At 40.2% G+C, this 22,172-nt stretch overlaps 2 protein-coding genes and 1 long non-coding RNA gene across 3 annotated transcripts; 2 read left to right on the forward strand and 1 right to left on the reverse strand.

Annotated features, from left to right (window-relative positions):
* Nucleotides 1-537: 537 nt before the first annotated feature.
* On the reverse strand, nucleotides 538-4,814 carry LOC109194914 (ubiquitin carboxyl-terminal hydrolase 26). Its single transcript, XM_019346321.2, has 17 exons — nucleotides 4,670-4,814; nucleotides 4,262-4,317; nucleotides 3,838-3,937; nucleotides 3,645-3,728; nucleotides 3,473-3,528; nucleotides 3,242-3,373; nucleotides 2,983-3,096; nucleotides 2,794-2,859; nucleotides 2,562-2,693; nucleotides 2,346-2,469; nucleotides 2,109-2,260; nucleotides 1,904-2,003; nucleotides 1,695-1,771; nucleotides 1,411-1,519; nucleotides 1,254-1,311; nucleotides 929-1,086; nucleotides 538-838 (listed from the first exon to the last, which is right to left on the reverse strand). Exons 1-17 carry the CDS (start codon nucleotides 4,706-4,708, stop codon nucleotides 758-760), a joined length of 1,638 nt encoding a protein of 545 aa, XP_019201866.1. The 5' UTR covers nucleotides 4,709-4,814; the 3' UTR covers nucleotides 538-757.
* Nucleotides 4,815-7,999: 3,185 nt separating this feature from the next.
* Nucleotides 8,000-12,309, forward strand: LOC102080821 (uncharacterized). The gene is made up of 3 exons (XR_002056663.2): nucleotides 8,000-8,173; nucleotides 8,919-9,039; nucleotides 12,250-12,309. It is a non-coding gene; the product is annotated as an uncharacterized LOC102080821 (long non-coding RNA).
* A 3,603-nt stretch (nucleotides 12,310-15,912) lies between these two features.
* Nucleotides 15,913-20,132, forward strand: LOC102082672 (ubiquitin carboxyl-terminal hydrolase 26). The gene is made up of 17 exons (XM_019346322.2): nucleotides 15,913-15,994; nucleotides 16,347-16,402; nucleotides 16,727-16,826; nucleotides 16,936-17,019; nucleotides 17,136-17,191; nucleotides 17,291-17,422; nucleotides 17,568-17,681; nucleotides 17,805-17,870; nucleotides 17,971-18,102; nucleotides 18,195-18,318; nucleotides 18,404-18,555; nucleotides 18,661-18,760; nucleotides 18,893-18,969; nucleotides 19,144-19,252; nucleotides 19,352-19,409; nucleotides 19,577-19,734; nucleotides 19,825-20,132. Exons 1-17 carry the CDS (start codon nucleotides 15,956-15,958, stop codon nucleotides 19,903-19,905), a joined length of 1,638 nt encoding a protein of 545 aa, XP_019201867.1. The 5' UTR covers nucleotides 15,913-15,955; the 3' UTR covers nucleotides 19,906-20,132.
* Nucleotides 20,133-22,172: the final 2,040 nt, after the last annotated feature.

The raw sequence follows: 22,172 nt of genomic DNA on the forward strand, positions 1-22,172 counted from the left end.
ATTTGTCTAAAAACTTAAACTGAACTAGAAGGGTAACAGTGCTCCAGCTTACCATCTTTACCTGAGTAAATCTGTTTGTTGAACAATCTAAATGGTTGATTCAGAAACTTCTGTGACATCAACTTAACTGAGACTCATAACAAATTTCACAAAACACAGTTGAATACTTTTATTATTTTTTTATTAGTTATTTTTATTTTTGTTGTTATTTGAATTTTAATAAAATAAAATAAATAAATAAATCATTTCTTTATTTTATTTTATTATTAATTTATTTGTTTAATTTTTTGTTGTTCCCAGAGAGCAAGCCAAACACTGGTCGTGAAAAGGACTATCTCTAGTAGACTTTGTTTTAACCTCCTAGGACCTGGAGTCCATATATGTGGGCATTACATTTTGGGTTGTCTAGACCAAAATATAAAATGTTGTTATACAAAGGGCTGATATCCACTTATGAGGACATCATACTGCCACTGTTCCATCAAAATGTAAAACAAATGTCCTCATATGTGGATCTCATTTTTCACCGAAATAAAACTCAGGTAATTCTTTGTTTTTACATTCATCAGGTCCCAATCAACCCAAAATGGCACAGAGAAATTAAAAATGCATGCCATGAAAGAGTCCAGGTCTTAGAAGGTTAACAATGTCTCTGCTGATGAGACCAGTGAATGTAGGGCGACGGTGGCAAGAAAAAACTCCCTCCTGGAGGAAGAAATCTTGGGAGGAACCAGGCTCTCTGGGTGGACCCTTCCTCCTAAGGGCAATACTTACCTGCGGTCTGAGACGACGGTTGTTCCTTCTCAGCATGATGATGGCTGTAACTTGCTTCCACATCCTGTTTTAGAATGAAGACAAAACTGATTAACGAGGTAATAGGACATTTAAAAATGATCTCAATTCAGGATGAGCTGCTGTGTCTTCTTACGTTTCTCTTGTAAAACAGGATGTAGGCAGAGTGCTGCTGTTCCTCAAAAACTGCAGATCCAGTTGTGTGGAGCACCCGTGCATCATCATAGGTGAGCCAAGGATCTGATGTAGCCTGCGGACTCGCCTCAGGATGCACGGAATTACAGATGTAGTGTCCTGAGATCACATTAAGACAAATGAATCCAACTTCTAAAAGTCAACTGATTCATGATTCGGACTTAGTGCTTCTTAGAACATCAAAAGCTTTTGTGTGTGAGTCCTTCACTGAAAAGTAGCAAGTTCTGTTAAATCATTTTCTGTTTGTAACAAGTCAGTTGTTTTACCTGATTCTGTGCCTCCATAGTGACTGATGATGCTGACAAGACTGTAACAGCCACCACCCTGAGAAGGAACAAATCCAAAGAGTGTTAGTTTCATAAAGTCTCACATCAGTGCGATAATTAAGCTGATTCTCTGAGATGTTCTGCAGTCTGTTTTTACCTGTTTGGATGACACCACCAAGTCCCTCTGCAGCCAGACGGGGTCATGCACCTTCTGAAGCTTGTTGGTTTTTGTGAAGCCAAACCTCTTCAGGTGCAAGATGAGAACTCTGGCAGAAAAGGAAAAAAAAACCCAAGGAACAAAATAAGAAGAATGAGTGTCAAACACAAACAGAAGATGGGGGAAAATGACTGCTCAAGTGTTGTCTTAAAAAACTGTGATGTTTACTGCGCCACAGTTTGGAAATCAGGTCAGTCGCTCAATTCTGATGTGACCTTACTCACCTTGGCAGTGTATCAAAAGACGGCTTCACTTCCGAGGTCGTCCCTCCACAATAACAGAGAAATTCAATTTTTTGTTCCTGAACAACAGCACAGAGAAAACAGGCTTTATGTTAGAAAAATCACAACATATGCACACACACACAAACACTAACAAGAAAGGTGTGTTAAGATCAGTGATACTACAACTCCACTGGAATTTGTGATCTTACCTTCAAGTATGTCTCTAACATGTCCTCAACAGACCCCTCTGGAACCAGGTCAAGAGACAAGCTAGTGAATTCCTCTTGGTGTGATGATTGGTGACCGCAGCTACACATTTAAGGAGTAACGTAGTTAAAGTAACGATCGGGTAGGTGGAAAAGAGGTATATGAAAATGTTGCAATCAGCCCTGTGTTTCTGAAAGACAGGCTTACCTCTTGCATGTCCTCATGTTTTCCATTTTGAAAACATGATGATCTTCTACTGGGCAGGTATAACTTCGGCCCAGGAGAGCTGCTTTCCTCTTCAGGTGAGGTGAAAGGCTTTTGACCTCATTGAGGAAAAAGGTTAGGAACTCATGAGCATCCTGAAAGAAAAACACAGAGATTTAAAACAGAACATAAACATTAGAAGGTAAAGCAAAAAACGAAACGTCCAAATTGCTGACGTACTTTCTGTGCACTGCCTTTGTATTCAGGAACGTGTTTGCTGAATGCCTCCTTAAAAGATTTTAGGCGGTGTTTTTTAAGGCCATAATCTCTTGAATTATGACAGTCCCTGATGTCAATGAGCCTTCTGTAAAAAGGAAAGGGTAAACAGACATTTCTGGTGTTAGATATCTTTGTTCTTCAGGTTTTTGAAGAAAGTAGAAGGTTGACGTAGCGCACCTTAAGAGCCGAGCTTCTGGCACTGCTCTCCACAAAATCTCCTGACAGCTGATGTCTCTAATGAACTCCTCAGTGTTGAGGAGGCTCTGCAGGCAGGAGTTCATGTAGCAGGTGTTTGCAATGTTTGGAAACCTGCCACACAAACACAAAGTTTACAGTATCAGTGTAAAATAAGTCATTTTCTCCACTTTGACAAAGTGAGCTTTGGTCTTTGTGCACCACGTGTACTCACCCGAAGCGGTCCACAGTCTGAATTTGATTTTCCGTTATTTTTCCATTGTTGAAATGTTTCACTAGACTATTGCAAAAAGGTAAAAACAAGAACACACAATTAGGAAAGATGTCAAGACGCTAAGCAGTGTATGTGCATGTATGCATGAGCTTTGAAGTTTAAACATTTTGGAGGACGTTTTTCTCTTACATGTTAAACAGCTGCTCCCGTACGTGCTCTTGTGCCAGAAAGTCCATAATCAAAGTGTCCCAACTCAGGTCTGATGGCTCACCATTTTCAGTGGTGTTTTTAACCTGGTGGGAACTTGGATGCAGAAAGAAGAAAGGAGTCAGGGATGCATAGCAAGCACAACAAGACAACAAACAAACATTGTCTCTCTGGAGAACAGCATTCAACCATCTAATGCTTATTTTGATCAGCAATCAGCCAAAATATTAAAAGCACTTACCTGGGATTGTCTGTAGTTTTGTCCTCGGGGCATTCTGGTTGTCCTGCTTGGGGCCAAATGACCTGTACTGAGTCCTCTGAACTGTACGGTGCTGACTCGGCAGGTGTACAGTCATGCTGCATGTTCTTTAATCTGCAAAAATATACAAAAGGATGTTAAGTATCAAATCTGCAACCAGAAGGATCCCAAAAGAATTTTGCTTTAAAGTGAGAAGATGAAAGTTTCCCTCACTTGTCACTCTTTTTATCAGGTTCCACTGTTGTTTCAGGAGCAACCTGCCTTTTTCTCTGTAGAAGGAAACCAAAAGACAGGACATAGCCATGTGCTTCATTGCTCTTAATTTCTCCCATTTCATTGTGATGAGTAAATGCTTGATGACAGTGACTCTTTCCATAAAACATACCTTCCAGAATTTGAAAATAGACCAGCGAGACTTTGTTTGTGGCTTTACAGTGGTGGGCTCTGCCTCTGTATCGCTGTCAGTTTCCTGTAGAGAACGAACAAACATAGTGTTATTAAAAAAGTAAAGTCACTTAAAACTAACAAGTACATTTTAAGGAGAATGTGCATTTCATATGTTTTCTGTAAAAGCAAACCGAGAAACAGCAGAAGAAGTGTCTCCATTTTCTTTTCTTCCTCTTCTTGTTACCATTTTCATGGTTAGGTGGTGTGGCAGCAACAGAAGCCTCCGGGACGCTGATGAGGACAAAAGTGTAAATGTTATTTTTCAAAGTGGAAATTTTTAACAAGGAGTACATCCTGGATATTGCAAATGAAAATTGATAACTGTTATGGAATACCCAAATGAACAAAATCATGTATTTTGTACATTTACACTCTATATTTTCAACTAATCTCTGAATGGATATAAATAATAGACAAAACTAGAAGTAGTAAAAATGATATAAACACACAAGGCGGAAGAAAAATAACAATAAAAGGGAAATAAAACAGCTCACACAAACCACTGCTATAAATATCTCCAGCAACATTAGATTAAGGAGTCACGCATTTCTTTACCTGTGCTGAGACGTAGAAGGAATTTCCTTCTCTGCCACGTTTTGGTTTTTTGATTTCTGTTTAGAAACAAGAAAACCAACATCAGTAATGGCATAAAACAAACATACCAAGAGAGGCTCTACATGAAAAGTGTCCAGTTAGAAAATTTGGTATTATTTTAGATTTTTTATCAATTTAGTCAGCTCATGAAGTGGATGTCTATGAATATGTTTAAATAAAATAAAAACAATTTCTTCATGCCTTAATTTGAGTTTTAAAGTTTATGGTACGAAATACAAAATCCTTCATTTGGTTCAAAATTCAGTTTTTACAGAAATCATCCATAAAGCTCCATTAAAAGCTTCAAAAGTGCTTATTTACCGTACGAAAATATTCAGAGACATGTGCTGCAAGTCTCTTCAAACTTACCTTTCTGAGAAAAAAATGTTTGAACCCAATTTGAACCATCTTTGAACCTAATTTGATCGCAGTGAAAATCTTCTGTGCTGTGCAAAAGTTCAACTGAAGACAAACTGTGAAAGGTTGTATATTTAGAAGCTTTCAGCATAGAATGTTCATACCCTGAACATATGTCATCATAAGGTATGGGGCTAATTTGCATATTTTGGAATGTATGCTCATTGGAACTGTATGGCACTCGTCTCCAAGCAACCCCAACAAAATACAGATCAAGTCAGGCCAAGTGGCTTTTATTGTCATTTCAACCATGTACACTGGTACAGTACAGAGTGAAATGAGACAGCGTTCCTCCAAGACCCTGGTGCTACATATGACATATAACGGACAAACTCGGGACTACATAAAGTGCAATGTGCAAAAAATTTCAAAAATAAACAACACAAGACAGTGCAATGGAAACGTGCAAAATGCTGATTATTGTGCAAAAGTAACTTGGTGTGTGTGTGTGTGTGTGTGTGTCTGTATGAGTGTGAGATACTGCAGATAAGTGCTTGGTAGTGACATGTGTGAAGGTGTGCATGTGCGTGTGCCAGTCCAGTCACTGAGTGTTCAGGAGTCTGACGGCTTGGGGGGAGAAACTGTTCTGGTAGTCTGGTAGTGAGGGCCAGGATGCTCTGGTATCTCTTTCCAGAAGGCAGCAGGGTGAAGAGTGTGTGTGAGGGGTGTGTGAGGCCCTCCATAATGCTGGTGGCTTTGCGGATGGAGCAGGTGCTAAAAGTTTCCATGATGGAGGGGAGAGGGATTCCAATGATCTTCTCAGATGCTCTTACTATCAGTTGTAGGGTATTGCGATCTGACACGGTGCAGTTACCATACTAGACAGTGATGCAGCTGCTCAGGATGCTCTTGACAGTCCCTCTGTAGAAGGTGGTGAGAATGGATGGTGAGAGATGGGCTTTCCTTCACTTCTGCAGGAAGTAGAGATGCTGTTGGGCCTCCTTAGTTATGGAGCTGGGGTTAAGGGACCAGGAGAGGTTTTCCGCCAGGTGGACACCAAGGAATTTGGTGCTCTTGATGACCTCCACAGAGCATCCATTAATGTTAAGTGGGCAGTGAGCTCTTTGTGCTCTCCTGAAGTCAACAATCATCTCTTTTGTTTTGTCCACGTTCACAGACAGGTTGCTGACTCTAAACCTCTACAGATGGCCCCCAGTGCAACCCTTCAGCCTCCTAGTAAATGCACCTAAGGTACAAATTTGAACAACCTGGGTGACTTCCTTCCTGTCACCTAGTTGTAGCATTCACAAGATTTTCAGAAAACTTGACCTTTGACCTTGAGGTCAAGGTCACTGATATTCAAACTGACCCCAAAACTTTAGTAGATGCACCTATGGTATCAATTCAAAATCCTACGCCCCTTGTTCTGGAGTTACTGTCTTCATCACCATTTTATTTCACTATCTGTTAATAAGATATTATTTGTGACACATAGTTACTATTAAAGCGGTTAATGAGAATCCACATCTGATTACAGTATAATACACTGCTTATTTATGTATAATCATCATCAATAAACGTGTTCAAAACAGAAGCTACTCTGGCTTTAAAAGTTTTTGTTAACTTTGACTACCTGTCTGCTCTTACCTGTTTCTTTTGCTCTCTCTGCTGTCTTCATCCTCCATCAACTCTGTGTGAGGAGTGTGTGAGGTCCTCCATAATGCTGGTGGCTTTGCGGATGGAGGGGAGAGGGATTCCAATGATCTTCTCAGCTGCTCTCACTTATCAGTTGTAGGGTATTGCGATCTGATACAGTGTAGTTACCATACTAGACAGTGATGCAGTTGCTCAGGACGCTCTCGATGCTTATTTATGTATAATCATCATCAATAAATGTGTTCAAAACAGAAGCTACACTGGCTTTAACAGTTTTTGTTAACTCTGACTACCTGTCCGCTCTTACCTGTTTCTTTTGCTCTCTCTGCTGTCTTCATCCTCCATCAACTCTACAGTTATCGTTAGGGATGGTATGATGAAACTGAAGGGTAGCTTGGCACCTGGGAAAAAAAAAAAAGAGGTTGGATGAGGCTGCAGCTCACGTCCCAGCCTTACTGGCATTGCCCCTCAAGCCTGCTGCACCACCCCTTCCCTGCAGCTCAACCAGACCAGGTCACAAGCTCTTTGAGAATCACCTTGTTGTAGGGCTGACCGATATGGCCTAAAATCCATATCGCGATATAATTTGACGCATGTGCGGTAACGCTATATATCGCGATATATTCTTTTCTTCTGTATAACGTATTTTCCACACTATAAAGCACACTTAAAATCCTTTAATTTTTCTCAAAAATCAAGAGTGTGCCTTATGTATGAATTCTGGTTGTGCTTACTGACCTCGAACCGATTTGGGCGTGCAGAAATCTGTTAAAAATGTTTTAGTACAACTTTGGTAAGCCGCACTGCTTGATGGATTGTCAGAGCATTACGGCTGCCGTAGTGAGGAGCTTCGCGGAGTAATCTGGGTCCCAAACTCCGTATGCTTCAGGTCCCAAAGTCAAACGAATACTGAGAGTTAAAAACGGTCTAAATTCTTTCATCTTGAATAAAATCATCAGTGTTGCTGCTTTACCAGATGTAACAATTAAGTTTAACATCCAGGCATCCATGAAAACAGAATTTATTAAATTTAACGGAGTTACAAGTTAACAGGAAGTTAGCTCGCTAGTTTCCACCTAAACAAGACATACCATGTTCTGACTGAGAGATTTTTGACACTAATTAAAACGTACAGCTCTGCTACCACTTCCAACATAAATGAAGACAGAAAACTAAACAGCAGTGGCGTTTGCAGGGTTACTGAAGTTGGACTACCTGGTATATAATGTTGTGCTACGTGATTGCTAGCGACACAGCTATGTTAGCATAACATTAGCACAGTGAAGCTGGAGGATGAACACCAACTTTTTTTCCACTCAATAAAAGTTAACGTGAGGGATTCTGTATGGACAAATGCAATCGCATAGCAGGATGTTATACACGGGCCAAACTTCAGTCAGGAGAACAACTGAGATTATTCATCCACAATACAAGGTTAGTTATTAATATACTGCAACAACATGGGAATAGAACAGCTGCGACAGAATTCAACATTAATGAATCAATATTACAGAAGTGGAGGAAGCGCAGTTTTTGGCTTTCCCCATATTTCAAAAGTGCTTCATCTCTTTGCTATGACTGTCGCCTGGCATAATTTGCAGATGATAATGGTTGTAGCCGCTGCGATGCTTTCGACCGAAACAGGCGCAGCTTGATGACATCATCAACATGCGCTATCGCGATATAGCTGTCTGACTGTGAGGTACTGCAACAGCAGAGGGCACCAATACTCCTTGGAAGCGTGTAGTCCGCCAAACCAATGAAGAAGTAGATAGCCACTTCTAATGGTCCAGACTGACTCCACTCAGCAAGGGAGTACCCCCAGCACCCTCCCCCGAGCCAACAACCTTCTCTTTCAATGTAAGTATATCATTAGATTTGAAACGTATGTCAGCTGTAACCATAGTTCGCTTGGTCAGTTTTCTTGTTGCATTGAAAGCGTTCCTCTGTTACAGGCTTCGCTTTCAGTCCTGTTTAGTTTTCTGGAAAGTTCATGCTAATGCAGCAGGTTGAAGATTTTAGCTAGCTTTACTGTGAACCAAACACCTGTTTAATTTAACAGGAGCAGCTAAAGACAATGTTCCTTTTTGATTTATTTAGGGTTATGTATTTCATTGCAACCTGCTTCTGCCATCCTGACCATTGTAGAGGAAATTTAAAAAAATATATGAGTTGGGTCAGTCATATACTCTGAATAAGTTCACTACTGTCAGGAAATCAATATCCTTAGTATCCTTAATTTCCTATTATATTGTTTTATGTACTTTAATAATGAAGGCTTGTAGAGCAAGGCCACCTTTGACTCACAAATAAGTGCTCAGCCAGACTGAAAAACAGGAAGTTTTAGTGCACAAGCCTATTAATAGATAAGACACAGAAAAGAGGAACTTTCCATATAAGCAATGTTCGAGCCTGTGTGACGTGTAAAGTACCAAAATAACACCTATATGAGACACAGCTTATGATTCTAATGTTAGAGCTCTTGCAACTGGCGTTTGAGCTGTGCAGGGATCTCTCTCTCTTCTGGAAGATGATTGAATAAAAAGAAATAACTGTTTTAACACACTATGAGTCGGTTTTCTCTGTTCTGTCATGGGGAAAAAAGGATCGGGGTTCAATATTTGGTGTTTCCGCCCGGTTCTTCGTGCAACAGAGAGAACAAATGTGGCCGAAGTTTGGATCTGATATGAGGCGAACAGAAGACCGGTCTAAAAAGATTTAAAAAGGTAAGCACAAACCTTTTCAATAAGCAAATTTGTGCAAATTGGCTGAATTCTAAATTATCTGTTCGCTGAGTAGATGATCTTAACGATCAAATTGGCTCAGTAGTGGTAAAACTGAATTCTTGAGAATAAAGTAAAACGTTGAAGTAATGAAAGTGAAACTTTGAAGTAGGGTTGTGTTCAAGGTCGACTCGTAGAAGACAGTACTGAGATAAAAGTAACATGAGATGTTAAGAAGTAAGAGAGAAAAGAGACCAATGTAGTTGAAGAATATAAGAGTTATTGGTCAGTTTATGGTTCAATAAGTGTTAGTCACGAAGTTGAAGAACTTCCTCCCTAGGAAAGACGTTTTCTAGGTGTTCCAGGGGACCTTACTCAGGTGGCGCTGCTGAGAGTTGTGGCCTCAGAAATAGCTAATGATCAGAGGATCATTTTGAGAGACACTTATTTGTGAGTAAAAAGAGTAATTTCGGACAAGGAAGTCCGACAGAAAACACCTGGTTCTGTCAGGATGTTTAAGTGACACAGAATTTCAGAAAATCGAGTCAGAAATGGTTTTGTGGCTCTTGGTAAACTGATTTTGAAGGAAAATCAGTGTTTATTGTGCTGAAGTAACAGATCCAGCGCGGTCTGAAGGGAAGAATCAGCTGTACAATTCTGAGTGTGCAGCTTTGTTGATATTAACAGATCTGGCGTGGTCTGAGGAAAAGAAATAAATCGGTGAATGGTTGATATACTTATATGAATTTTGGTGGATCCGCTGAGGTCCAGAAGAATAATCAATGCGGACTGTGTTGGTTTGGATGTTGATAAATGATCCAGGAAGAATTGCCCTGGGTCTGTGTGTGTGTGTGTGTGTGTTGTTCAGTAACAACATGCGCAGTTAAAATTGGGCGCTGTTCCTTCCTCTTTTTAGTTTCAAAACACGAAGGGTGTTGGTTTCACTTTAAGGTTGGATTAAGAATTACTGTGTGAGGAACGGTTTCACTTTTGACTAGGGAAATAATATGCTTACTTTTGGGTCTATGAAGATCTCGTAACATTCCGGTGGAGATGCCGGGTAAAAAGAGTGAGCTCGGACGAGGGAGTCCGAGAAAAGGACACCTTGAGTTGAGCAAGGTGTTTAACTGACTCAGGATTTCAGAGAATCGAGTCAGCTGTGAGTTCTAATGGTAAATTGATTTTAAAGGAAAATCAATGTTTACCATGTTGAAGTAATTCTGATGATATTACTAGATGTGCTGTGATACAAGTGAAGAATAAGTTGTGTACATGTGGACACACAATTGTGTTGAGATTGATGGATTGGCTGACGGTCCATCTGATAAGTTAATACTGGATGCACTGAGACAAGAAACTGTTTTAAATCTTCACTGGCTGCAGTGATATACATGTGCTGAGGATTACTGGACCCAGCGAGGTCCATTTGATGAAGTTCTTGGGCAGATAAATGACAGAAACAGTTTCTGAATTTTGAGGAGAATTCTGAAGCACTGAGGTTGAATTTTCTCTGTGCTTGGTGCGCTGTGAGGACTTATATCAGAGTTATAAGTCCAAAGGTTATGACCTGGAGGTCATTCATTGTGTTTAAAGAAGAACAGGAATTAGAAAAGGATATTTAATGTCATATTTTGTGTAAGATGGGGAGAATTGTCCCATATGTGTTTATTTCTCTTCTCTTTTAAGAGGACATACGCTCTTAACTGGGTGTTGTCTACTTCCTCTTTCTGATTCTAAAAAGCATGTTTGATAAAATACTCTTAGGAAAGCGTATTTTGAGTGATTCTAAGTGTGTGAATATTGTGAGTACATGATTTGAATGATTCTGTGTGATTTGTACCAAATAATAAATAAGTAATAATAACACTACGAAGGTTCATAGAAGAGTGAGTGAAAAAGTGGAAGTTTGAGAGAAAAGGTGGTGTGTGTGAGACGATTCCTGATGTCTGAAAGAGCTCTAGTTAAAAGTGTGTGTGCGTGGAATAAGGGTGTATTGTTTTTAGATCAAGACTTAGTAGAACTAAAGAGGGTTTGTAGATTGTAAATACAAAAAAAAAAGAGTTTGATTAGCCTGTAAAAAACAGGAGAGGAACAGAAAATATGGCTTTGACTAGCTGCGTGTGTGTGTGTGTGACAGGAACTTTGCATGCCCATAAAAGGAACTGACTGTGTCAAGGGAGCACCCAGAGAGAGAAACAGACGAGTTAAACTCTAGGCAGATGAAGCAAATGGAGGTTTTAAGGAAAGAAATGAAAAGGATACTAATTGTATGCTTTAGTGTGTCAATACAGGTGGACTCTCCTCAACCTGAAAACATGAGAACAGCGGCAAAAGGATAGATTAACAGAATTGGGATGAAAACAGGCCAGGTTTTGGCTAAAATTTTACAGCTTGACCTCTCACTTTGTCCCAAACCTGAGAAGAAGCTCAAAGGACAGTTAATCTCCTGATGAAGACCGACAGAACATCGTGGACTTGAAGAATTAACAGCAGGCAAATGACAGTGCAACTGAACACTGACGACTCCAGAAGCAGTATGAAAGAAAGCACGTGATGAAAACATGCACGGTGAGCTGCAGGCTGGTAAGAACAGTGTGACATGACTGTTTGAAGGCACTGAATGTGATATTTTGCCAGGCTAAGACTTAACCTAAAAAGAAGAAGACTGAAAAGATCAACAGAGAAGAAGACACAGCTGACTGTGTTTGGTGGAGCTTTGAAGGCCATACAGGACACTGTGGAAAAAGGGACAGGGACCAGTCGGAGGTCAAGCTCGGACGAGTTCGACTGCGAGGGTACAGGATATAATTGGATTGAAAATGGAAGCTAAATCATGGAGGTTTAGGATTGTCCACCGCATCAAAAAAAAAAGAAAAAGAAAGAAAGACCGAGGAAAATAAATACATGAACTAACAATTATATGAATGAATAGAAAACACACATACACAAATTGTTACATGTGGAATTATTTTTGGAAAGAATCAGAAGTGAGACAGTTTGAATCCACAGCTCAGTGAAAAGATGCATGAATTAAACCTGATTATAAAATACACAAGAATGCAATGAAGGAACAGCTTACACTCCATTAACATGACCACATATCATGAAAGCAAGGAAGAACACACTTACATACATGACACAAGTTGGTATTTCTGACCAGAGAGAGAGAAACGGGTCGTTTAAGCACTCATGATAATAATGAAAATGTCTCAGTTGTGTTTTTTCAGGGGCAAAGCAGACCTGGATCAATTTTCCACATGCAGCGGTCGGAAGAAAGTTATAGGTTAACATCACTGGAAATGTTCAGGCAAGTTTCTGACTGAATTGTTCACAGCGCAATGTGTTTCTGAACCTGAAAAGCAAGCCCTGACTCCTGGTTGAGGACAAGGAATGCTGTTATTTAATGTGGGAAATCAAAATTTGGGTTAGCAAATTTGGGAAAGAGAACACTGACTGTTTAAGTGGAAAATTGTGAAGGAGTCTGAAACACTGCAAATGAAACATATACAAAATCACACACACAAACAGAAAATGCATTAACTTTACAAAGACAAGCTCATGAAGATTAATGCATAGACACTGATTAAACCTGGCTAAGAACGCAAACATATGCAATGAAAATCAGCTTGCTACTTTTATGAGTGATAGAATGGTGTGAATGTTTAATAAAATACACTTAAAGCTTGAAGTTAAGGAATAACTCAGAGAAGCTATATGACAAGGGAGTGATTTATGGAAAAAAGAAAAGCGATTGAAGTAGTTTTTATAAGAGTGACTTAGGAGTGCAGAGTTGGACAGGAAATTTATAATTTAGTGATGATACATTGTTGTGACGGGTTTATATCTTATGCTAAATATAAGTATGTTAAAGTGCTTAAAGGGGGACATTATTGTGTGCAAAACTGTGCAGCTTTTGACAAGGTTTTCGGTGTATTGAAAGGGTGAAGTTTAAGAGTGTTTAAGACTTTTGAGGTTGTTGTTGTAGTGATGGGTTGATTTTGTCAGTTAGGTTTGTGTTGTTTTCTTATTTTAGGGAGTTTTATTAAATCTGGACATGTCTAGAATTGGGCCCATTATTTTTGTAACAGTGCACTTAGAGAAAACCAGGCAGGTGATTTTGTTTTGTGCCTTGATGAGTTAATAATCAGCTCTCTTTTTCTCATTTTTGTTCTAAGCAGGCCGGCAAGAGTGAATAACAGCGCTGACAAAATTTCCAGGAGAATAAACATAAGGTGACCTTTTCCAGATTACAATGGGCGGAGGAGAAGGCTAAGTCTCTGTCTAAAAGGATTGCAGCGAGCCAATCCAGTCATAAAGAACTATTTTCCTACAAAACAAAATAAAACAAATGAATGAGCTCATGTTGCTGAGAGTGGAGAATCTGATTATTTGCGCGGGAGTCTCCACTATCAGCAATACCTTGTGTGAATGCGTGTGAATGAATGTGTGTAAATGGACGGTGACTGGACGGATGAGGTTAGGCAACTTAACAAAAAACAAATATATACCCATTTCAGTTATTTTTACCAGTGAAACCAATATAACATCTCCACATTCACAAATATACACTTCTGACATTCAAAAACAAAAACAAATCAGCGACCAATATAGCCACCTTTCTTTGCAAGGACACTCAAAAGCCTGCCATCCATGGATTCTGTCAGTGTTTTGATCTGTTCACCATCAACATTGCGTGCAGCAGCAACCACAGCCTCCCAGACACTGTTCAGAGAGGTGTACTGTTTTCCCTCCTTGTAAATCTCACATTTGATGATGGACCACAGGTTCTCAATGGGGTTCAGATCAGGTGAACAAGGAGGCCATGTCATTAGTTTTTCTTCTTTTATACCCTTTCTTGCCAGCCACGCTGTGGAGTACTTGGACGCGTGTGATGGAGCATTGTCCTGCATGAAAATCATGTTTTTCTTGAAGGATGCAGACTTCTTCCTGTACCATTGCTTGAAGAAGGTGTCTTCCAGAAACTGGCAGTAGGACTGGGAGTTGAGCTTGACTCCATCCTCAACCCGAAAAGGCCCCACAAGCTCATCTTTGATGATACCAGCCCAAACCAGTACTCCACCTCCACCTTGCTGGCGTCTGAGTCGGACTGGAGCTCTCTGCCCTTTACCAATCCAGCCACGGGCCCATCCATCTGGCCCATCAAGACTCATTCTCATTTCATCAGTCCATAAAACCTTAGAAAAATCAGTCTTGAGATATTTCTTGGCCCAGTCTTGATGTTTCAGCTTGTGTGTCTTGTTCAGTGGTGGTCGTCTTTCAGCCTTTCTTACCTTGGCCATGTCTCTGAGTATTGCACACCTTGTGCTTTTGGGCACTCCAGTGATGTTGCAGCTCTGAAATATGGCCAAACTGGTGGCAAGTGGCATCTTGGCAGCTGCACGCTTGACTTTTCTCAGTTCATGGGCAGTTATTTTGCGCCTTGGTTTTTCCACACGCTTCTTGCGACCCTGTTGACTATTTTGAATGAAACGCTTGATTGTTCGATGATCACGCTTCAGAAGCTTTGCAATTTTAAGACTGCTGCATCCCTCTGCAAGATATCTCACTATTTTTGACTTTTCTGAGCCTGTCAAGTCCTTCTTTTGACCCATTTTGCCAAAGGAAAGGAAGTTGCCTAATAATTATGCACACCTGATATAGGGTGTTGATGTCATTAGACCACACCCCTTCTCATTACAGAGATGCACATCACCTAATATGCTTAATTGGTAGTAGGCTTTCGAGCCTATACAGCTTGGAGTAAGACAACATGCATGAAGAGGATGATGTGGACAAAATACTCATTTGCCTAATAATTCTGCACTCCCTGTATTTTATACAGTTTCACTATATTTAACAAAGTAAGACTGTAATCAGGTTAATGGAATGTCTGTTGCTTTCACATGAATTTATGTTTAAATTCAGTCATTTACTGTAAAAAAAAAATAATTATTATTTACTGTGAAATTTAAGATTACCAAAAAAGGATACCGTTTTGTGTTCTACATTTACAATTTCTTTTTCACGGTGAAATTCTGGCAACCACAGCTACCAGTAATTCACCGTAAATTCTACAATATTTTTTTTACAGTGTGTGGAAGCTGAGGAAAGCCCATCTCTCACCATCCATTCTCACCACCTTCTACAGAGGGACCATCGAGAGCATCCTGAGCAGCTGCATCACTGTCTAGTATGGTAACTGCACCGTATCAGATCGCAATACCCTACAACTGATACTGAGAGCAGCTGAGAAGATCATTGGAGCCTCTCTCCCCTCCATCATGGACACTTACAGCACCCACTCCAGCTGCAAAGCCACCTGCATCATGGAGGACCTCACACACCCCTCACACACACTCTTCACCCTGCTGCCTTCTGGAAAGAGGTACCAGCAAGCCGTCAAACTCCTGAACACTCAGTGACTGGACTGACACACACACACATCTTCACACATCACTATACCAAGCACTTATCTGCAGTATCTGCACAATAATCAGCATTTTGCACGTTTCCATTGCACTGTCTTGTGTTGTTTATTTTTGAAATTTTTTGCACATTGCACTTTATGTAGTCCCGTGTTTGTCCGTTATATGTCATATGTAGCACCAGGGTCTTGGAGGAACGCTGTCTCATTTCACTCTGTACTGTACCAGTGTACATGGTTGAAATGACAATAAAAGCCACTTGGCCTGACTTGATCTGTATTTTGTTGGGGTTGCTTGGAGACGAGTGCCATACAGTTCCAATGAGCATACATTCCAAAATATGCAAATTAGCCCCATACCTTATGATGACATATGTTCAGGGTATGAACATTCTATGCTGAAAGCTTATAAATATACAACCTTTGATAGTTTGTCTTCAGTTGAACTTTTGCACACCACAGAAGATTTTCACTGCGATCAAATTAGGTTCAAAGATGGTTCAAATTGGGTTCAAACGTTTTTTTCTCAGAAAGGTAAGTTTGAAGAGACTTGCAGCACATGTCTCTGAATATTTTCGTAAGGTAAATAAGCACTTTTGGAGCTTTTAATGGAGCTTTATGGATGATTTCTGTAAAAACTGAATTTTGAACCAAATGAAGGATTTTGTATTTCGTACCATAAACTTTAAAACTCAAATTAAGGCATGAAGAAATTGTTTTTATTTTATTTAAACATATTCATAGACATCCACTTCATCAGCTGACTAAATTGATAAAAAATCTAAAATAATACCAAATTTTCTAACTGGACACTTTTCATGTAGAGCCTCTCTTGGTATGTTTGTTTTATGCCATTACTGATGTTGGTTTTCTTGTTTCTAAACAGAAATCAAAAAACCAAAACGTGGCAGAGAAGGAAATTCCTTCTACGTCTCAACACAGGTAAAGAAATGCGTGACTCTTTAATCTAATGTTGCTGGAGATATTTATAGCAGTGGTTTGTGTGAGCTGTTTTATTTCCCTTTTATTGTTATTTTTCTTCCGCCTTGTGTGTTTATATCATTTTTACTACTTCTAGTTTTGTCTATTATTTATGTCCATTCAGAGATTAGTTGAAAATATAGAGTGTAAATGTACAAAATACATGATTTTGTTCATTTCGGTATTCCATAACAGTTATCAATTTTCATTTGCAATATCCAGGATGTACTCCTTGTTAAAAATTTCCACTTTGAAAAATAACATTTACACTTTTGTCCTCATCAGCGTCCCGGAGGCTTCTGTTGCTGCCACACCACCTAACCATGAAAATGGTAAAAAGAAGAGGAAGAAAAGAAAATGGAGACACTTCTTCTGCTGTTTCTCGGTTTGCTTTTACAGAAAACATATGAAATGCACATTCTCCTTAAAATGTACTTGTTAGTTTTAAGTGACTTTACTTTTTTAATAACACTATGTTTGTTCGTTCTCTGCAGGAAACTGACAGCGATACAGAGGCAGAGCCCACCACTGTAAAGCCACAAACAAAGTCTCGCTGGTCTATTTTCAAATTCTGGAAGGTATGTTTTATGGAAAGAGTCACTGTCATCAAGCATTTACTCATCACAATGAAATGGGAGAAATTAAGAGCAATGAAGCACATGGCTATGTCCTGTCTTTTGGTTTCCTTCTACAGAGAAAAAGGCAGGTTGCTCCTGAAACAACAGTGGAACCTGATAAAAAGAGTGACAAGTGAGGGAAACTTTCATCTTCTCACTTTAAAGCAAAATTCTTTTGGGATCCTTCTGGTTGCAGATTTGATACTTAACATCCTTTTGTATATTTTTGCAGGTTAAAGAACATGCAGCATGACTGTACACCTGCCGAGTCAGCACCGTACAGTTCAGAGGACTCAGTACAGGTCATTTGGCCCCAAGCAGGACAACCAGAATGCCCCGAGGACAAAACTACAGACAATCCCAGGTAAGTGCTTTTAATATTTTGGCTGATTGCTGATCAAAATAAGCATTAGATGGTTGAATGCTGTTCTCCAGAGAGACAATGTTTGTTTGTTGTCTTGTTGTGCTTGCTATGCATCCCTGACTCCTTTCTTCTTTCTGCATCCAAGTTCCCACCAGGTTAAAAACACCACTGAAAATGGTGAGCCATCAGACCTGAGTTGGGACACTTTGATTATGGACTTTCTGGCACAACAGCACGTACGGGAGCAGCTGTTTAACATGTAAGAGAAAAACATCCTCCAAAATGTTTAAACTTCAAAGCTCATGCATACATGCACATACACTGCTTAGCGTCTTGACATCTTTCCTAATTGTGTGTTCTTGTTTTTACCTTTTTGCAATAGTCTAGTGAAACATTTCAACAATGGAAAAATAACGGAAAATCAAATTCAGACTGTGGACCGCTTCGGGTGAGTACACGTGGTGCACAAAGACCAAAGCTCACTTTGTCAAAGTGGAGAAAATGACTTATTTTACACTGATACTGTAAACTTTGTGTTTGTGTGGCAGGTTTCCAAACATTGCAAACACCTGCTACATGAACTCCTGCCTGCAGAGCCTCCTCAACACTGAGGAGTTCATTAGAGACATCAGCTGTCAGGAGATTTTGTGGAGAGCAGTGCCAGAAGCTCGGCTCTTAAGGTGCGCTACGTCAACCTTCTACTTTCTTCAAAAACCCGAAGAACAAAGATATCTAACACCAGAAATGTCTGTTTACCCTTTCCTTTTTACAGAAGGCTCATTGACATCAGGGACTGTCATAATTCAAGAGATTATGGCCTTAAAAAACACCGCCTAAAATCTTTTAAGGAGGCATTCAGCAAACACGTTCCTGAATACAAAGGCAGTGCACAGAAAGTACGTCAGCAATTTGGACGTTTCGTTTTTTGCTTTACCTTCTAATGTTTATGTTCTGTTTTAAATCTCTGTGTTTTTCTTTCAGGATGCTCATGAGTTCCTAACCTTTTTCCTCAATGAGGTCAAAAGCCTTTCACCTCACCTGAAGAGGAAAGCAGCTCTCCTGGGCCGAAGTTATACCTGCCCAGTAGAAGATCATCATGTTTTCAAAATGGAAAACATGAGGACATGCAAGAGGTAAGCCTGTCTTTCAGAAACACAGGGCTGATTGCAACATTTTCATATACCTCTTTTCCACCTACCCGATCGTTACTTTAACTACGTTACTCCTTAAATGTGTAGCTGCGGTCACCAATCATCACACCAAGAGGAATTCACTAGCTTGTCTCTTGACCTGGTTCCAGAGGGGTCTGTTGAGGACATGTTAGAGACATACTTGAAGGTAAGATCACAAATTCCAGTGGAGTTGTAGTATCACTGATCTTAACACACCTTTCTTGTTAGTGTTTGTGTGTGTGTGCATATGTTGTGATTTTTCTAACATAAAGCCTGTTTTCTCTGTGCTGTTGTTCAGGAACAAAAAATTGAATTTCTCTGTTATTGTGGAGGGACGACCTCGGAAGTGAAGCCGTCTTTTGATACACTGCCAAGGTGAGTAAGGTCACATCAGAATTGAGCGACTGACCTGATTTCCAAACTGTGGCGCAGTAAACATCACAGTTTTTTAAGACAACACTTGAGCAGTCATTTTCCCCCATCTTCTGTTTGTGTTTGACACTCATTCTTCTTATTTTGTTCCTTGGGTTTTTTTTCCTTTTCTGCCAGAGTTCTCATCTTGCACCTGAAGAGGTTTGGCTTCACAAAAACCAACAAGCTTCAGAAGGTGCATGACCCCGTCTGGCTGCAGAGGGACTTGGTGATGTCATCCAAACAGGTAAAAACAGACTGCAGAACATCTCAGAGAATCAGCTTAATTATCACACTGATGTGAGACTTTATGAAACTAACACTCTTTGGATTTGTTCCTTCTCAGGGTGGTGGCTGTTACAGTCTTGTCAGCATCATCAGTCATTATGGAGGCACAGAATCAGGTAAAACAACTGACTTGTTACAAACAGAAAATGATTTAACAGAACTTGCTACTTTTCAGTGAAGGACTCACACACAAAAGCTTTTGATGTTCTAAGAAGCACTAAGTCCAAATCATGAATCAGTTGACTTTTAGAAGTTGGATTCATTTGTCTTAATGTGATCTCAGGACACTACATCTGTAATTCCGTGCATCCTGAGGCGAGTCCGCAGGCTACATCAGATCCTTGGCTCACCTATGATGATGCACGGGTGCTCCACACAACTGGATCTGCAGTTTTTGAGGAACAGCAGCACTCTGCCTACATCCTGTTTTACAAGAGAAACGTAAGAAGACACAGCAGCTCATCCTGAATTGAGATCATTTTTAAATGTCCTATTACCTCGTTAATCAGTTTTGTCTTCATTCTAAAACAGGATGTGGAAGCAAGTTACAGCCATCATCATGCTGAGAAGGAACAACCGTCGTCTCAGACCGCAGGTAAGTATTGCCCTTAGGAGGAAGGGTCCACCCAGAGAGCCTGGTTCCTCCCAAGATTTCTTCCTCCAGGAGGGAGTTTTTTCTTGCCACCGTCGCCCTACATTCACCGGTCTCATCAGCAGAGACATTGTTAACCTTCTAAGACCTGGACTCTTTCATGGCATGCACTTTTAATTTCTCTGTGCCATTTTGGGTTGATTGGGACCTGATGAATGTAAAAACAAAGAATTACCTGATTTTATTTCGGTGAAAAATGAGATCCACATATGAGGACATGTGTTTTACATTTTGATGGAACAGTGGCAGTATGATGTCCTCATAAGTGGATATCAGCCCTTTGTATAACAACATTTTATATTTTGGTCTAGACAACCCAAAATGTAATGTCCACATATATGGACTCCAGGTCCTAGGAGGTTAAAACAAAGTCTACTAGAGATAGTCCTTTTCACGACCAGTGTTTGGCTTGCTCTCTGGGAACAACAAAAAATTAAACAAATAAATTAATAATAAAATAAAATAAAGAAATGATTTATTTATTTATTTATTTTATTAAAATTCAAATAACAACAAAAATAAAAATAACTAATAAAAAAATAATAAAAGTATTCAACTGTGTTTTGTGAAATTTGTAATGAGTCTCAGTTAAGTTGATGTCACAGAAGTTTCTGTCATGATTCGGCTGTGTGGCAGGCAGGAAGTGGACCCAAACGCAAACTCACGGGGACACGGGGATAAACTCAAAAAGCACAGCTTTATTGCTGGAAACACAGATCACAGGTTACAGAAGACTAAACTGGAAAACTAAATATAAAGCGCACCAGGAAACACGGGGGAATCACACACAGCATGAGGGAGAACACGACGCAGAACTGAGGGAGACGCAGACATAAATACACAGAGGGGTAACGAGGGAAGTGGGAGCACGCGGGAACACAGGTGACACTGATAATCATAACAAGACATGGCAGGAGTAAACGCAACACTGACGGGAGACTGTCAAAGTAAAACAGGAAGTACAGAGGTTCAGACAGGAGGAGAGAGAGCACAAGGAGAGCACGGACATAACGGGCAGGGGAAAACATGGAATAAAACACAAGGAGAGACGATGGCTCACAGATACGCAGAGGGACACACAGGGGTAAGAGTCACAAGGGGAAAACACATAAGGAAACAACGTAACAGAGCAACCCAGGAAGCATGGCCTAAATAAGGAACAAAATGCATGAAAACTAAGAATACTGGGCCAATGTGGCCCAGGACCATGACAGTTTCTGAATCAACCATTTAGATTGTTCAACAAACAGATTTACTCAGGTAAAGATGGTAAGCTGGAGCACTGTTACCCTTCTAGTTCAGTTTAAGTTTTTAGACAAATATTCCCTCATTCAGTTGCAGCTTCTGCTTTTAAATAAATTATTTAGCTGCAAGTAGCAAAGTCCAAAAGTGACAACATTTCCACTGCACTCTCTCCAGAAATGGCATATAGAACTTTTGATCAAACTACACATTTATCCTTGGATCATTCACAATCATGTAGGGTGGAAATCTTTAATTGTACTTTTTATTATATACCAATTATTTGCTCCAGAGTCTTATCTTATTCCAGGTAACAAGCCATCGAGTTGTAATGCGCCACCTAATAAAATCATTTCTCAGTGGCTCTTCTGCAACCAATGAGTGGGTGTGTTCTTCCATTGTCACAAGTGTCACGACACGCTCAACATGGTCTGTCCCTACTCGTTACAAAATGTGGAAACGTCAGTGCTATGTCACGGCGCACTATTTGACTATCAGCTCTCATCATTTGATCAAAGGGCGAATTGCATAGTGCCATTATCTTCTGTGTAGTGAATTGCTGGAACCGGCAATCTGAATGCGGCCCAAGCGCCACGTGTCCCTATTGGTCATGTGTGCAGCCCTACATACTGACCTATTGAGCTACTAAACCCCGACCAATCGGTTTTTAGATTTAAGGGGTATGCTAGCCGTCAGCTAACCGCAGCCGTTACTCTATGCATTTTCCCCCGATATTTCATTTCCACCAGTACTATGGGGTATTTGTGAATATCCATGACTGACCCGGACAGGTCGCCAGTTGGTCTTTGGCCAGGGTGATGGCAGTTTCGAGGTTCACCGGCTAGTGACAGCAGACTCACTTCACTGTCCTTGCCGGTAGCCCCTCCACAAATTTCTCTAGCACTACCATTTTCAGCAATCCAGCCTTTCCAAGTGTGGGGCCAGGCTGCAGCCACCTGGTGTAGGCAGAGGACTGGTCCTCCAG

The sequence above is a fragment of the Oreochromis niloticus genome, linkage group LG15 (genome assembly GCF_001858045.2).
Source record: "Oreochromis niloticus isolate F11D_XX linkage group LG15, O_niloticus_UMD_NMBU, whole genome shotgun sequence".
Lineage (NCBI taxonomy): Eukaryota > Metazoa > Chordata > Actinopteri > Cichliformes > Cichlidae > Oreochromis > Oreochromis niloticus.